This window comes from Stegodyphus dumicola, chromosome 4 (genome assembly GCF_044657685.1).
Source record: "Stegodyphus dumicola isolate Sdum_Otavi_A_Nest chromosome 4, ASM4465768v1".
NCBI lineage: Eukaryota > Metazoa > Arthropoda > Arachnida > Araneae > Eresidae > Stegodyphus > Stegodyphus dumicola.
Genome location: NC_140771.1, coordinates 220,685,786 through 220,704,235, shown reverse-complemented (window position 1 = coordinate 220,704,235; position 18,450 = coordinate 220,685,786). Strand labels below are relative to the sequence as shown.

The window sequence follows — 18,450 nt, the reverse complement described above, 5'->3', positions numbered from 1 at the left end:
GTAACCGTTTCTAATTGTTTTTCTTCATCTTTACTTCTCGGAACAAGAAGCGGTGGACATACGGAATAGTTATAACTGTTTGTAATTGTTTTTTCTCACGTTTACTTCCCGGAACAAGAAGAGGCGAACAAAAAAAAAAAGAAAGATTAAAAGGGCACCACTCCAGAGTCTCGTTGAGAAGGACGCAGTTGATTATCGATTGGAATGTCCCCTCTATACACAGAATCAACTATTCACGACTGCATTTCACTAGATTTTCAAAACGCGATCCACACTGCTGGACTGTTTGTAGGCGGAGTTTAGAAAGAAAGTAGACATAGCTAGATTTTGATGTCCAACTTCTTTTTTGAAATACAGAGGGCAAATTTACTATGAGCAAAGAAGATACTATTCGCATTTGTTAAACGAGCGCTCTAGGAAGTGACGGGGTGTTTCAATTTATAAGGTATTTCTCCCGCCTTCTTACCGTACCTTCGTGGTGTAGTGGTTCTGAACGCTGGGCCGGTATTCCAGAGATCCGTGGTTCGATTCCTGGCGAAGGCGTTTGCTCATTTTTCATCTTGCCTGCTTCCAAAAAACACCTAATGTCTCTACAATGGTACCTGAACTAAAAGGGTTATGGATGATGAATTTCCACACCCAGGATTCGGCGATTGGGTCCCCTAAAAACTCCAGTCGCCCTTTAAAAGAGGGAGTATATAACCTTCCTAGCGTACCTTCATGATGTAGTGGTTCTGCACGCTGAGCCGGTATTCCAGAGGTCCGTGGTTCAATTCCCGGCGAAAGCGTTTGCTCATTTTTCATCTTGCCTGCTTTAAAAAAATACCCAACGTCTGTCAAATTAAAGGATTCAAATTTAAAGTGTTTTAGAGGCTAAGACTTCATTCAGACGGTGATATAGATATCATAACTGGTTTAAGCTACGTTGCTAGGTTAACCAGACCTTGCTACGTCACAAACTAGTTTAGATGTTTTGGCATAAAGTTCGAAGTTTTCAACCTTATGCCGACTTGACCAATACAAGCGAAAACGCGAAACCTACTGAGCGGAAAAAACAGAGTGGGAAAGGTGTAGACACATCCACGCATGCACAAATGTAGCCTCTTCGATTGGGTTCAGCTTAGACCTTGTGCCACAGGTGTGAATGGAACTCCCGCATTTTATATCTTATGATTATGCCTCTATGACATTTCTACCACCGTCTGAATGGAGCTTAAGAGAGAGTCAGTTAGGGTCTTGCTGCTAACCACTCAGTTGTGCTTCAAGCCCTTCCTGAGATCTCATTTTTCAAAATAGCCATTGAAAATATTTCGAAACAGCCATTTAAAGCATTTTTGTGCAAGTTGGCGGTTATTCTCCACCAAGACAAGGTGTCCATAAGGGTGTGGACGACACCTTTATAAAGCTCTTTTTATACCAGAAAAACTGCCAGCTACGTCAAGATGACAGGATACCCATATGAAGATTTAAGTGAATTGTAGCCCATTGCATACACTTTCCAGCATAGTTACGAAAATGTCGCGGTGACGTGACAGGAAAATTCCCCTCTTTTATATATGCTATGAAATAAAGAATTAATCGATCAGTTATGAATATGCGACTAGCTAAGTAAAACGGGGTTAAGGTAATGAGTTTATCTTTAGAATTTATACACTTACTAATTTATTTATTTTTATATTTTAGTGTCATTAAATTCTTTTGTTTTTTCAATGAGTGTATTAATTTTAGTTGCATGAATTTTGCATTTACGATTAATGTTTCATTCGTTTTTAACTCATCGTTTCAGATGACATAGCGGACTTCGGTCACCGATGTTTCGGGAATTTTTCTGAATTTCCGAGAGTTTAATACATCCCTACTAAACAAAGTGACACAGTCCGGTAATCTGGGTCGATCTACTAATTTCAAAATGTGTAAGAAGAAGCAGCACTCTCTCCTAAATTACTTAAAATTATCATAAAACTGAATTAAAAAGTCAAATGCAAGCAAAGAAATGTTGCATACTGAGAGATAATCAGCGATATTTCGAGAATGCTGTTTAAATATCAAGCTGGAAGTGAAATCGTCTTCAACAAATACCTTCCGCTTTTCTAGTTCCTTTGTGTGTTTTCTTTCCTTCTAGTTCCTTTTACTTCTGTGTAACCTTTAACTTAAAATACTTTCTCCAAGATGAAAAATATGATGTATCAAATTTTATAAATAGCAAATTAATTAAAGTAGAAAAATTTGATTCTCTTGAAAATACTTCGGCTCCAACAGCAAAATACGTGCTTCTAACTTCTTCTTGGCAATGAAGTTGTAAACAGAAAATTTAAACATACCTTTTAAACATTATTTGAAATCACATGTTAATCACTGGAAACCAGCATGCAAATTTCTGTACTTTCATCATTATCATCTTCTGTTGTATTCAAATATGCTCTACTTAAAGTGTCTGCTATTAATAAGTCTTTCCCCTTTTTGTATCATACATCTAGATTATATTTTTGTAAGTTTAACAGCATTCTTTGAAATCGCTGTGGTGCTTTAAAAAGAGGTTTCTTAGTTATGCTTTCTAATGGTCGATAAACAGTTTCAACTGTAATACGCTTGCCATATATTGATGAAATTTAGAATATCCAAAAGTAACAGCTAAAAGCTCTTTTTCTATATGAGCGAACATCCAAAAGTAATAGGTAAAAGCTCTTTTTCTATCTGAGCATAATTTTTCTGACTTTTCATTAGAGCTCTGGAAGCATAAGCAATTGGTTAATTTCCTTGCAGTAAAACAGCATCTAATCCTTCAGAACTTGCATCTACTGAAAGAGTTATATCCTTATTAACATCATAGAATTTTAATACGGGAGCATTTACAACCAGATTTTTAAATGTTTCAAAAGCTCTTTGATGTTTTCAGTCCAGTGCCAGAGAACATTTTTCTCAAGTAACTGTCTTAATGGTGCAGTAATACTAGTTAAGTTAGGAATAAATTTGGCTAAATAGTTAATTATTCCCAAAAATCTTTGTAGCGAAGGCACATCTGTTAGGTTATGGCATTTTAATAATTGCTTCTACTTTAAAAAAATCAGGTTTTAATCCATTTTCACTTAACTCATGCCCTATATAATTCACAAGATTAACTTTTATTTTACAGTTAGCCTTATTGAACTTCAGATTATTTTTTCGTGCTCTCTTGAGTACTTTATTAAGTCGCAGTTCATGTTTCTTTTCATTAGATCCCCATATTAAGATATCATCAATAATACATTCAACGCCTTCTAGACCTTCTATTATTTGGCTTAATTTTCTTTGACAAATTTCTGGGTCTGAACATATGCCACAAGGTAATCTTTTAAATTTTAAATCCTATGTCTATTTACAGCCATCACTAATCCTTTGTAGGTACTGATCATTTTAATTGTGACTATTCTGCAGGGAAAAGGTGCAGGTATTTTTGCCGCCGGATGCAATCTCTGCCTATCCTTTATTCTACTGCCTTGCACCTTTAAAAATACAAAACAATTTGCTGACCCTAAATTCTACTTCCTAGTGCCTCATTTCCTAATTCTAAAAATTTTATCATCCCTAAATACTGCTGTTCCAGCTCTGGAGTCATCCTTGCTATGCTGCATAAATTGGAAAATTAGGACTGATGCTGTATAAAACGATAAACTTAGGTGACTGAGCAACATAAAATGACAGATTTTTAGTAACATGGAAAGATGAACAGGACATACGAAAGAATTCTAGTCTAATTCCAGATGGTTATTATATTATCTATCATGATTTTTTTGGACAAGAGGTCATTTAGTACAAGAGACATGGCTAAAAAACATTACTTTCACCAGCTGAGATGCCTAATACTCACATTTTTTTTCTGAAACCATTGATTCTTAACTATAATCCTGTATCAAAACTAAGTTGTTAAATATAAAGATCAAGACCATTATAACAAAGCTGCTTCTCACGAACTCTCTTATATTATAAGAATCTATCGTTCCATGGCTTTTTTACAATTTGATAGTATTCATTCTTAGACACTAGTTTTATCAGGATGTATTTTTCTCAGCATAAATTTGATGATAGATCCAAAAACTGGAATTATTATTACCTACAGTTAATTTTTTTATTATAAAGTGCTACATAAATACATTCTAAATGCTGGTGAAAGTATTATAAATTTCTTGAAAAAAAACAAAAACATAAAATGCAGCATCGTAAAAGAAAAATTTTGCACCTGAAATTCTGCAGTTTTCTTAGTATTTGTTTAAAGTGAACTCATTTTTTGCTTATCGTTGCTAAATAAATTTTCATTCATCTGATATCGATTCATGAACAAGGGGAAAAATTTGTGATAATTAAATTCAAAATACAATAAAATACATTCTCTACCATCTTTCACTTTCAAATGTTCAAATCATCTACTTAGCTTCACTTTATGCTTGATAAAATATAAAAGGAAAATTATGAGAATTATTGTGCCTCTTAAGTAACTTATCAAGCATGGAAAAATAATTTAGGATATTACTAATATAATAATAATTCTAACATCAGTTATTTTCCAATTATGTCCATTAAAACTTCTTGCATGGTGATATTTATTTTTGTTCCAGTATACTAGCAATTATTTTATTATGTTTATAAAATATGCTGTACACAAGAAAACACAAACATATGTTTATTAAAAAAGTTTAATACATGCTATTATAATGACTCACAAAACAAACTATTATTTATTAACACTAGAAGGCTTCTTTTCTGGAACATAATTTGCAATATGTTCAGGAAGTTTTTCTATGCGATGCTGCAATAAAAATAAGTCATAAAATTATATCAAAATGCACAAAATCTACTGGCAAAAATACTTATAAAAATATAACATTTCAAAACTTTTTATTAAAAACTTAAAATTTTCAGTCATTAAAAATTATTATTTTTAATTCAATATAAATATTTTTAGAATTAAAACGGATACAAGAGAAGTAGTCTAATCGGAATATTAATAGCGGTAAACAAAATCAAACTTTATTTACTGTAGGTTTTAAATGAAAATCTTCAATGAATATTAATACACTCTTCCTTCTTAAAACTCATCATCTATTGTTCAAAATATTATGAGACAATTAATTTAAAATTTCTGCTAAATATAGCTTGATTTTTCCAAGTATTAGTGTTAATATGAATAAATGTGATAAGTCTTAATTCACAAAAACAATTCAAAGATAAGGAATGAAAGAGCACAGCTCTAAAAATTTATGCTTAATATATTAAAAGCAGTTACTTTCTTTTTTATTTTGGTTTATGTTAAATACTTCATTTCTTAATTACTGAATTTATCTTATAAAACATTATAATAGAATTTCTTTCAGCAAATATTTTACAAATTATTACTTTACTTATTTATTTGTTTTGTAGTCATTATGATGAAATAATTAAAACAACTTCAGAAATTTAATTTCTTCTTTTAAAATCTGAAATCTCAAAAGATATTTGTGGAAATTAGCTGCAGAAAATCTTCAAAGTAATTAGAGAACATCTGATAACTAAAACCATTCAAATGAAATATGACTGCAGTAAATTTTTAAAGACAATTCCATAACCAATTTGAACTTTTTTACAGTAGAAGCACATTTTATTTAATTTGTTAGTTAAATTAGAATAAAATATCCTTTTTTAATAAATATCAGCATTCTTTCCCATTAAAGATAAAGTTAGCAACCAGTTGTTAGTTTGGCATGGCAAAGCAAACAAAGGCTATCATGAAAATGCCCATTCAGCAATTAAATATATTTCAAAATAATAAATGGTAAGTTTTTCTTAATTTGCATCATTTCATATTTCGAATTATGTACTTACATTTTTAATTACTTTCTTGCATTCAACAGAAAGAAATAACAGTTCTGACAAACCCAAGAGCTCATACTCATTATTTTCAATTAAGCATTTTTTTTTTTTTTTCTTTTTCTTTTTTTACTTGTAAATTCACTTGCTTATGAGCTGGGCTCGAATTATTTACACACATGCATTTATCAGTTAAGGTGAGAAATGAAAAGTCATCAGCTTAGTAACCTCGAGGTAAATACAGACAATGTGAAACACTGTTTGACAAGTTCTATAATAGTCTGATGTAATTATACGCATGAAGTTTTCCTGCATCATTTAAAAAAATGACACAAAATAATAATAATGCTAAAAATGAAACTGTCCAAGGAAAACTACAGTAAATATTTACATATTAACATCCATATGGAAACTGAATCCAAAATAAAAGTGATAGAAGTTTGATCTTATTAGTCACTAGTGCACTAATGTAAAATTATGGAATGTGAAACTAAAATTTAGAGAAATGATACATTCATGAATGAAAACTGGAGCAAATAAATTTAAATAGAAGTTTTCAAAACTTATGTTGTTCACATATTAGCCCCAAAATTTAATAACAGCATATATACAATAATTATATCAGAATTATGTAATATAACTCGTACTTTAGTAACTTTCATAGACACACCCTCTGGCAGATTTCTTTGAATATATTCTAAATATGTATCAGCAGTTGATCCTGTCAAATGCTTTAGCTAAAAGACATTAGAGAGAAATTATTACTAAATTAAGATTCAAGAAATGTAAATTTAAATAACAAAATATAAAATCTGAAAAATCTATTACAGAAATAAGAAAAGATTCAACAAATAATGAATAAGATTCATCACAGAATAGGGCAAGGCATTTTTAATTAGTATATATTTTTAGAAATTAGTTGCTCGATGAAGTTATTCCAGTATGAGAATTTTACACCTACATAATATCTGAAAACACAAGTAACAAAAATTATATTAATTATATAAATTAATTTTTATAAATCATCGATATTTACACTTTTGTAAAATAATGAGGATCAATTTCAAACGTTAATGATGATCTTAAAAATAAATTAGCTCAAATTTACTAATGTTTCAAACATGTATGTAATAGGTGATGTAATACCATATTTTTAAAAGCTACAGCAATCTAGAGCAGAATGTAATAAAAATTAAGCAATATCAAAATCTACAATTGAAAAAAATCATTTAAAACAATTATCTTCCCATAAATATTAAGACATATGCGGTAGCAATATTTATTCGCACATGCAGAAATTTTTACTAACTATTCACATATGTATGCATGGATTTATGATATTCAGTAATTATAAAGTGCACATAAATAACACATTTCCAAAATTCTGAATGACTCTCTATAATCATACTGCAATTGCATTTAATCTGTAATAAATTACATAAGCATCTAAAAAATATTCAAATGTGTCTACTGCAATGTGCAAAAAATAAAGGGAATAAAATAAATGTTTTTGGATATGAATGCACATGACATGAGTCTGATTAATTAGCTCAAACAGGTATATCATATCTCTGCATGTGCCGCATGCCTATAATGTTAAAAGTAGAATAAAAGAACTATTGTTTTTAGCTTGTGTATACAATATTGTCCTTATTAACTGCATTTACCATATTTGGCAGCGTATAAGATGCATTCTCTTTTTTATGCACAGTTTTGAAGGATAAAAGTAAAATCCTTCAAGGATTGAAGTTTTGAAGGATAAAACTTTGATCATTATAATGAATTTGCAGTATTTTAAATATAAAGTAATACAAATACAAAGTAATACTTTCTGCAAATATCCAATCTATCTACAGAAAGAACACCTTTAATCTTATTCGTCAAAACCCAGACACTCATCTCCAGATCTGAATGAAGAGTCACTTGAAACCTCTTCTGAATTAGCATCTGAGTCCTCATACAACAAATTGTTTTCTGTACCATTCAGTGCATTACTACCTGATTCTGCCAAGTTCTTATCATTTTCTCAGTTGGGGGTGGCCCGAAATGCTTATCTGCAGTCTTGTTTCCATATTCTTTAGCATACACAATTACATGTAACTTGTATGCTATGTTATTGCAATGCCGATTTGTTTTTGAGCCATAATTTTCAAAAAATTTATGAAAATTGAACAGTAGAAATTTCACACACTTAAAAAACATTCACAAAAAAATGGAAAGTTAAACAAACCCAGCTATGATCATCGATAACAACGTATGTGCATTCAGTGAACTCTATGTAACTGTAATATTCCTATACTCCACAAGGAAACAAGGTAAAAAAATCGCATAACTCTGAATAAACTGAGTATCGACGTACAAGACACACCCTGTTTTTCAGACCTATTTCCAAAGAAAAAATTTTCGTCTGATACGGCAGCAATTTAAAGTGAAACATGTTGCACACTGCCACATAATCCTTTTTTCCCCCTTTCTTTTTTTTGCCTATCCCCCACTTAAGAGGGCATTGAATGGAGAAATATCAGTTGACGAGAAGGACAGGAAAGGAAGAGGAGAAGCAGACTTCTCGTGTTCCTCTACCACAATGCAAAAAAGTCTGTGAACTGCATGCCGTTCACATTATAGGAGGGAATATTCATTATTTATTAATGAATTTAGTGCAAGTTATTCTTATTTTTAGTATATACTAAAGGTGATTTTTCTGCTTCGAGGCCTACTTTATGCTATATATTTATTTAATTTAAGGCTGGCTTATCTTTATATCTGAGTTTCTTTCAAAATTCAATATGACAGTGTATTTTATCCATATGACTAATTACACTTGGTGAAATAAATTAAGAGAATTTTATCGAATTGCATGAACAGAACTGAACCGAATGAAAAACCACTGCTTCTAGATAAAAATGCAAATCTTGCACGGCAAATACATAAGCGCACGCGTATGTGTAGGCGGAGCTAGCAGAAAAACAGGCTTTATAAGCAAGTGGAGGGTAAGACAAATTGCGTTCGCTAGCACACCTTGGTGTTATCTTGCAGCAATCGGAACAGTAAAAATGAGTAACTACCAATGTTTAGATGATGGAATGAGGTAGCGAATTGTGGGGAGGCTAGAGGCAGGCCAATCGCAAGTCCAGATATGCAAAGATTTTTATTTAATGCGCAGCATCGTGTGTAACCTATGGAAAAAGTTCCAGGATACTGGATCCATTGAGAGAAAGCCTGGGCAAGGTCATCCAAGAGACATGACGGCCAGAGAAGATCGCTATTTGTCCATTTTAGCAAGGCGTAACAGAGAGGCTACAGCTTCTCAGCTCTCTTGGGACCTGTATGCAGCCACAGGAACCCATGTAACAAGGGCAACTTTTTTCCAAAAGACTGAATGAGAGAGGGTTGTTTGCCAGAAAACCGGCTGTTTGCATCCCACTCAAGTCTACAGACAGAAGAGTCCGATTAGCATGGTGCAGGCAACATAGTGATTGGAGTATGGAGCAATGGGCGACCGTACTTGTTCACCGACGAAACCTGTTTTACCCTAAAGACCGATTCTCGCCGTACTTTCATATGGAGAGAGCCAGGGAGCTGCTACCTACCCTCCAATGTCCGCGAAATCAACAATTATGGCGGTGCTGGTATAATGCTCTGGGCAGGCATCATGCTGGATGGACGCACACCTCTCCATGTCTTTGACAGAGGCTCTGTGACTAGTGTCATGTATAGAGATGAGGTCTTGGAGCCCTATGTTCACCTTTTCCGGGGTGCAGTGGGCCCTACGGGACGATAACGCGAGGCCACATAGAGCTCTTCTGGTCAATGAATTTTTCGAGAGTGAGGATATTCGCAGATGGATTGGCCAGCCAGGTCTCCAGACCTCAACTCTATAGAGCATGTCTGAGACGCTCTGTGGAGGGCAACTGGAACTCGCAACCCCCCTTCGAGAACCATCCAGGAACTGAAAACAGCATTGCTGAATAAGTGGGACCAACTACAGGCACTGATAAACTGCCTTATTTCCAGTATGACATCATGCTGCGAGACCTGTATGGCTGTAAGAGCAACCATAACCCTTATTAAATCATTTCTTTTGTGTCTCCTGTAATGGCTGTTTCAGACCTTCAGACTCCCATGAGTGAAACACACGAACATGTGTGTCTATTATAACTGTTGAATGCTTATTTTTTTTGTATTATATCAACCAATGTTCATACCAAATTTTATTAAAATCTGTCCAGTAGTTCTGGAGATCGTACATTAAATATGAAAATTCTCTTGTTCTGAATTTTTTTAAATGGTAAATACAAATTGAATAATACAGATAACATAGTACAAAAATAAAACAAAATTTCACTGAATTATAATAGCATCATTTTATTCTATAACTTTTTGTCATCTCTCAGGTAGCTGAACAATTCCTTTTTTGAAAAGTTACTTGATTTATTTATAAAGAAGTTACAAGTTTGAGAATGAAAATACTCAAATATATTTTCATCAGTTATCACCAAAGCATAAAATGTGCCCCAATTCATGACGTTTCTCCTAAATATATAATTTTTTACCATTTATCTGCCCCACCAGCGGTCGAGTGGTTAAAATTGCTGAAAATTGGAAGTTTGATTCAGGTTCAATTCCAGGAGAATGGGCCAGGTGCATTGTCAATTTCTAAGGCTTCCTGCATGTAGCAAGAATATGGAACAGTTTCTCAGAAAATTTTTCATGCTGCCATCTCTCAGGTGCATGGTCAATTTCTAAGGCTTCCTGCATGTAGCAAGAATATGGAACAGTTTCTCAGAAAATTTTTCATGCTGCCATCTCTCCCATTAACCCCCTTTGCGATAGCATGCTGCTGAACTACGAGCTAAATTTTTGAATTAATTGTTCATCTTAATTGCACCTGAGGCAATTACATGTTAAGCATAAAATAAGAGTGAGGGCAACTAAATAATCTAGCTGGAGCCCAATGACAGTATCCATTTATAACCTAGAGGGGGGGGAACTGAAAAATTAAAATTTTACATTGTGCTAAGAAATAACCCTTTGGAGGCAGGTGTATCATGTATGCATGAGTCCCAAATGTCACTAGCAGCCATCGCCACTTGCATTGATCTTCCAGATGGATGTGTCATATATATGTTCATTTAGAATTTTTATGAATTATTAGATGGTGCTTTGTATTCACTACAGTTAGCTTATTTGAACCTCTACATCACTGAGCTTGGTGTCCGCTGAAAGCATCGCAGATGAAAACTTCGTGGAGAAAACAACACAAGGCGAAAATGCTGTTTTACAAAACTTCGCGGGAGAAAAAAAGCAAAGAGAAAACATGACAGTTCTAAAACATTGGGGTACAAAATATCATCATTGAAAATAAAGCGGTTTAAAAACTTCATTGTCGAAAATATTGCGGTAAAAAATAAATCACATACAAATCATCACATGATAACATCGCACACATGCGTTTTTCAGGTTTTAAAAGCTGTAAATGCATTTTCGCATAATGATTTGGAAGAACAAGAAAGAAAGAGGGATATTTTTACTTTCATATTTAATATTTTTGAATGAACATAAATTTTTACAGAAAAAGTAAGATGAAAACTTAAGCATTTGAAAACTGAAAATAAATAGAAAGTTAATGCAACTAACTTACAGCATTTAATAGAATTTTAAATTTATATACTTAATTTCCAAAGGTCATTAATAAATAAATTTTTTTAGAAATTTTTACTCACAATTTTTCATGAAAAATACAGCCTAAAATTATTTAGAAAAAGGAAGATAAATACCTACATGAGGTTACCTCTATAAAAATTGCTTAGTTAATTATTAAATTACTTTCTTTTATGTTTGTTAATCTGATATTGTTTTGGCGAAAGTTATATCTTATTTTGTTTCTGTTCATTTTTAAAATGTTGTTAACATTTCTTGCACTTTCAAATCTTTATGCGAATATGCATTTACAACTTTTAAAACCAGAAAAAAATAAGTATGCGATGTTATCATCATGTGATGATTTGTACGTGTTTTATTTTTTACCACGATATTTTCGACGATGTTTCTAAACTACAAAGTTTTTTAACTGCTTTCTTTTCATTAACGGTATTTTGTAACAGGATGTTATCTCTTTGCTTTTTCTCCCACAATGTTTTCACCTTGTGTTGCTATCTCCACAACATTTTCATTCCATGATGTTTTAGGCTGTAACCCTGAGGCTGTGTCCCTACAGTGCTTTCTCATTCTGGTGATTTGTTTAGATGCATGAGCAGAAGTAAACAAAACACAACTGAGGCTTCACGTGATATCAACAATGTACAGTTTCTGCTGCTTCAAATTTGTTTTTTGGCTATAGGAAGATTGAAAGCACAGCTACCGGTTTTATGAATTCTTGTCTGTATTCAGTTTGCATCTTTAGATAGAAGACATCGGTCTTTTTTTTCACTAAGAATTAAACTAATACTGCAATGTCTAAGAGAAAGAAGTTTTTAATGGAAGAAATATGTATTTGAAATGTAAATGAGCCCCATGAATGTCCATTCTGACATTAAAGTCTAGATTTAAGAGGCAGTAGTAATTTGGATACTGAAATTTTATCAGAGACTGGATTGGAAGCTTGTTTTGCTTCTAGCTCACAATCCAACACAACAGTAGATACTCCATTAGGAACTCAATCCGTCGGGAACTGCAGCAATAAATTTAATTCAAAGTCATGTGAATGAATTGATTACTAACTATTTTTTCTGGTGATGATCTAATGAACATAATAATTGAAAAATTAATAATTTCTATGAACAAATGATGAATGAAAATATATCTTTATTCAAAGTCAACAAAATTTACTCTTATAAATGTGTCTAAAATGAGGGGATTCCTAGGATCAATTATTCTAACTGGAATAATTACAAAGCCTGACCTCAAAACATACTTCATAACTAATGAAATGCTAGTGACTACACTATCACACACTGTCTCCTTTCTGAATCATTTATGCTATAATATTTAATCACATATTTTATTATTTTTTATATATGTTTAGATATCGATTTAGATAAGTTTTGTACAACATTTAATCAAGATGAGTCAAATATTTTATTTTGCAGTTAGATTTTAATTAAAATGTTTTCAGAATGTCTTGATATTCTTTATTTATGGTTATTACTGTTATATACAATGACAAAAAAAAAATCAAAATATATATATATATATATATATTTTTTTTAAGTTAGCCTTAGTAATGTGAAAGGACAGCCCTCTTATGCTTTGTCACATACAAAAAGCACCCTAATGTGCTTTGCCATATACAAATAACCTTAAACATTTATACACCAAAAGTAGGATATATGAGGAAAAAATGCAATTCCTGAATGCTAAATATTGGACATTTTATTTCTAAAGATAGGCTTATGGTTTGAAAAATGTCACTTACTAGTATTAACAAATATATACCAATTCCTAACTGTATGCTTAGTTACTAACTTCAATCATTTGTCTCCCCTCCCCTTCTTTCAAACTCCGTAACAGGTAAAATGGCCTTTAATAAAATGTCCAGTTATACAAAAGGAAAATCAAAGTTTTTTTTCTTTGTTCAGCCAATTGAAAATGCTTCGAAAAGAATGTGAGAAAGAAGAAATTGCTATCAACAGCCATTCAGCCTGATTTTTGAAAAACAAGAATAAGAGTGGACATGAAGTAACAAAATTGGTCAGTTAGATTCTTAATATGAAACATTCTTTCAACTACAACAACAACCAAAAAAAAAAAAAATATATATATATATATATATATATATGATTTCTTAGATAAATACCCTAATTTTATTTCTAAATGCATAAATAAATCATCAAGCATTCAAGATGATTTCAGTTTATTTATTAATTTAATAACTATATAAAACTGGAATACTATTTATGAAAAGTAAATCATCCTGCTATGAAAACATTCACAGAAAAGTACATCTAAATTCCATTCCAGAATTAAAACAGCCTTTAAGAGATAAAGTAGCATCTGCACATCATAAAAGAATGCCCTGCATTAAGTTAGTTAAAGGAAACCATTTAATATATTATATTCCTGATGAAATTAGAGGGGCAGGGGGGAATATAAGGTTAGGTTAGGTTATTTAATTACGGCAAAGCCTCAAGGGCTATCTGCCTACAGGGAGGGGTGCCTTCGTGGAGGACTTTCTAAGGGAACTGGCTCATACACACATTACACATGAGGGAAACCACGAAAACACCCATGCAGCCAGCCTGTTCGCGGGATTCGAACCTTGGACCAAACTACCAGTGTTCAGCGACTTTACCGCTCGGCCGTTGGTGGGCCGGGGGGAAATATAAATTGAATTTACTTGTTGCACTGTTGACTGGGGATTCTATAAAATTAGTGCCGCTGAAAACATACTGCCTGGAAAATAGCAACAGCGTCAAAAGTGGTATACATTTTTATGAGTAAAAAAAGTACCATTTAGTACAGTCATGAGTGCATGTCTTGTTTTTATAGATCAAGCAACATACACACTAAAGGTCATAAAAACACTCAAAATGTTTTATAAAAAAATGCATTAGGTGGCATGCATTACACTTATTTATGAACATCTGCAAATCAAGAAAGTAATTCTTAAATCTCTTTGCCATATTCAGCAATACATAGGCACCAGCAAGTTATTACTCCTTGTATATCTATTTGTGACAAGGTGGAAATGTGGATTAATGCAACTATGTTTTATTGAGAACATTTTAATAATAAAAAAGATTATTTGAATTAGTCTGATAATTCAAAATGAGAAGTTGTGGAAAATACCAGATGTTTTAAGTGAAAGTCTAACACCTTCCTAAAAGCTGCTTCAAATGCATAATTTTAATTTATTGCAGAATATATTACAAAATTGGAAACACAGTCATTTTTGAAACAAAAAAATGAAACATATTGCAACATCAAAGATTATCCTAACTGTGTTGCCTGCAACAGGCTCGAACACAGCCTAATTGGAATTCACACACACACACACACACACACACAAAAAAAAAAAAAAAAAAAAAAAAAAAACAAGTATGTCCCTTTAATTAGTACTGATGTGGAAAACTCTCTCACTCAAGTACATGCTTTGTTCAAATAACAAAAGCTTTTCATACTGAATAACAATTTCAATACTGAATAACATCATAACAATTTTTCATACTGAAATGTTAAACATAATTAATTTCATTTCTTTTTCATGGTCAAATGAGAAATAATTGAGATTTCACTCTATAAATTTTTAATTTTGTAAATAAATAGTAAGGTAATATAAAATGATTCAATTTCTTCAAGTATCATAGGAGATTTCATATCTGCCAGATAGCTCACTTTTAACCATCTTTCCATGCATCAAATTAGAAATTTCTTTCCACCAAAAAATCCAGGCCTTAGTTATTATTTACTACATAAATAGCAATATAACAAAATTTGCTTAAACACATATACTCAAGATTCAAAATTGTGAATACAAAGTAACATGAGTAGCAGCAACACGTGCAACGAAAGGACAGAAAAAAAAAAAAAAAAAAAAATCACTGGTAAATTTTCCTTCTGATGCCAATAAATTCTGAATAATGATTAAAAAAAAAGTGTGATAGACACAGAACTCGATTTCAAAGTTTCTCAGAGTAATAAGATGTTAAACTTATCTCAGATCTAGGTGTTCAGAAATAGTCAGCTATGAAATTCAGAGATACTGCAAAGGTGACATTTAAAATAAAATAAAATAAAAAAAAACAGCTGTGCTTAGAAGAAAGTATTGGATTGGCATGTTATTTTGAAAAACTTAGTAGTTAGCAATAGCAAAAACTAATTAAAAAAGCAAATTGAGATAGTAAAATAGTAAATACTTATTGCACTAATTTAACATACATATAAAGTTGTTCAATAAGTTCGCAGAGTGCCATCTATTTGTCAATATTAGACCCAAAACTTCGACGCTATTTTCATATTTGTTCTTTCTTAGGAACATGTCAAAAGTTTCATTTAGATCTGATAATTTATTCATTGTTTAACCGCCCTTTATATCTAACGTGTTGTGCCTTTTTTCAGGTATGGATAAAATTGAGCAACGTGCAGTTATCGAATTCTTTGTAAAGAAAGGTTTACAGGCAATGGAAATTCATACCGAAATGGTGAATGTGTTGGGTGAATCTTCTCCTTCAAAAACAATGGTTTGCAAGTGGGCTAGTTTATTCAAAAGTGGTCGTACCAGCCTTGAAGACGATCCACGAGAGGGACGTCCAAAAACTGCATCAACATTGGAAATCATCGGAAAAATACAAGATATGGTATTGGAAGACCGTCAATTGACTGAAAGAGATTTAATAGAGGCTTTAGGCATTTCATTGGGCACAGTGAGCAATATTTTGAGTATTAATTTGGGTTTCAAAAAACTCTGTGCAAAATGGGTGTCGCATTCTCTAACGATGGAGCAAAAACACATTCGGATGCGACTTTGCCAGCAACATTTGGAGCGTTTTAAGAAGAATAAAAGCAACTTTATCCATCGATTTATCACAACGGATGAGACTTGGGTCTACCATCATGATCCTGAATCAAAACAGGAGGCTAAGAAGTGGCGTGAACCCAGCTCTTCAGCGCTGAAGCGAGTTCGTGTGCAAAAATCAGCCAAAAAGGTGTTAGCATCACTTTTTTGGGATGCGAAAGGAATTTTGTTTATAGATTACCTTCAAACTGGCAAAACAATTAATTTGGATTATTATTGTAACCTTCTGAATCAATTAGACGAAAAAATTCGTGAAAGAAGACCCGGATTACAGAAAAAGAAAATCATTTTCCACCAAGATAACGCACCTGCGCGCACAGCTCAAAAAACCATTGCTAAAATAACTGAATTGAAGTACAAATTGTTGCAACATCCAGCCTATTTGCCAGATTTAGCTCCCTCCGACTTCTGGCTCTTCCCACACCTCAAACAATATCTCCGTGGAAAACGATTTTCTTCAAACGAAGAGGTAATAGCTGCCGTGGAGGGATATTTTGCAGAGCTGCCAAAAAACCACTACATTCAAGGGATCCATAAATTAGAAGACTGTTGGAATAAGTGTATTGAAGTTGAGAGAAACTAAGTTGAAAAATAAAGTCATTTTTACAAATAAAAATTGGTTTCTTCATTTACGTTCCGCGAACTTATTGAACAACCTGGTATATTGAATGACGCATCAGGTTGCTATTATTTCCAATGCATTTAATTACATATCACAGCATAGAATTGTACAGCAGAGGTTCCTAATGTAGTCCTGCATTAATTTGAGTTTTGATAGAATGTACATGATGTTATGGCAGCCTCTTTATATGCCAGCAGCATGAGCGTTATTGCATTGGAAGAGAGCATTGTAGTGGCCATTTAGAAATGGTCAAAGGGCCTCCTCAAGGTACTGCTGAGTTGACAAAGTGGACTGCAGAGTCATCTACTTTTGTTTTCCGCCATTGTTAAAATCTTTGAGGAAGGATAGCGAAGTCTCTCTGACGAGTTCAACCTCAGAATGAGGGGAGAATAGGTACGCAACTTTTTTATTTGTTATCCTAAATAACTGCTGCATTACATACTACATCATTATCAATTAAGTAACAGTTATGCTAAGCTAACTTATTTTATTGGCCTTAGCCTCAGTTAAAATACTGTTATTTACTATCTAGAATATTAGCTTTTGTATTTCCAGTTTTCCTCTGATTTTATTAGGTAAATATTTTTTATTCATGGTAAAAAGCAGACATTATATAACTAATCACAATATTAATTTTCACTTTCTATCATATAAGTATTATAAAAAATTCTGAGTATATGTATTACATGTATATTAAAAGGAATAAATATATGTAAAATGCTTATGAATGCTTACCATAATTATACCAAAATTAAAAATCTTACTTCAAAAATCCTGAAATAAGTCCGAAATTCATACTGCACACGATGCTTTTTATAAATGAAAACAGACTTTAACAAAGTCCTTCGAGCATGATGCTTCTTGGGTTCCCATCTAAAATTTATATTAAAATAATTTAAATTAACAATTTTAAAACATAATAATAGTATTCTATGAACATTCTTTTTCCATTATTACTGAATTTCTATCATTCATATACAGAAGAAAGACAGATAAAAACTATCTGCACACTTTTCTGTTAACTTCATCATGCTAGCTGATTTAGCCTAATATAGCACTATTTCAGATTTTGTTTGTCTATAAAATGTTCGCTACAGTAATTCTGTTTAAAAAATCTGCTGTGCAGAAGTATTAACGTTTGTGAAATGAAAAATGAAAAACAAAGGCCTTATCACAAAAGAAAATACATAAAAATGTTCATGACCAGATATTCAAATCATAACATAAAAACTGATTTAGAATACTGCTATAATAATTCTTTTAATCACTATTCATAAATAACTAATCTTTCAACTACATTAAAAATAAAATTTACATATATTAAGGGCTAATACACGGGTGCCCAATATTTCAAAGGTATTAGGTTAAATGGTTTGACAAAGATGTGCTAAAGAACCCACAGAATTTATTAATTATTTCTGGCCACAATATAGCACATATTATTACTGCATTCGTTTAAACATTTACTTTTTATTCCAAAAGATATTTTTGTTAT

General features: G+C 32.2%; 1 protein-coding gene across 1 annotated transcript in view; it reads right to left on the bottom strand.

Annotated features, from left to right (window-relative positions):
- Positions 1-4,640: 4,640 nt before the first annotated feature.
- Positions 4,641-18,450, bottom strand: part of mRpS10 (mitochondrial ribosomal protein S10) — a 28,313-nt gene continuing 14,503 nt past the window's right edge. The window contains exons 3-5 of the mRNA XM_085816004.1: positions 17,720-17,828; positions 6,468-6,557; positions 4,641-4,783 (exon numbers count right to left, since the gene is read on the bottom strand). Of these exons, the coding sequence (XP_085672130.1) occupies positions 4,709-4,783; positions 6,468-6,557; positions 17,720-17,828 (274 nt within the window). The 3' untranslated portion in view covers positions 4,641-4,708. The remainder of the gene's footprint in view (positions 4,784-6,467; positions 6,558-17,719; positions 17,829-18,450) is intronic.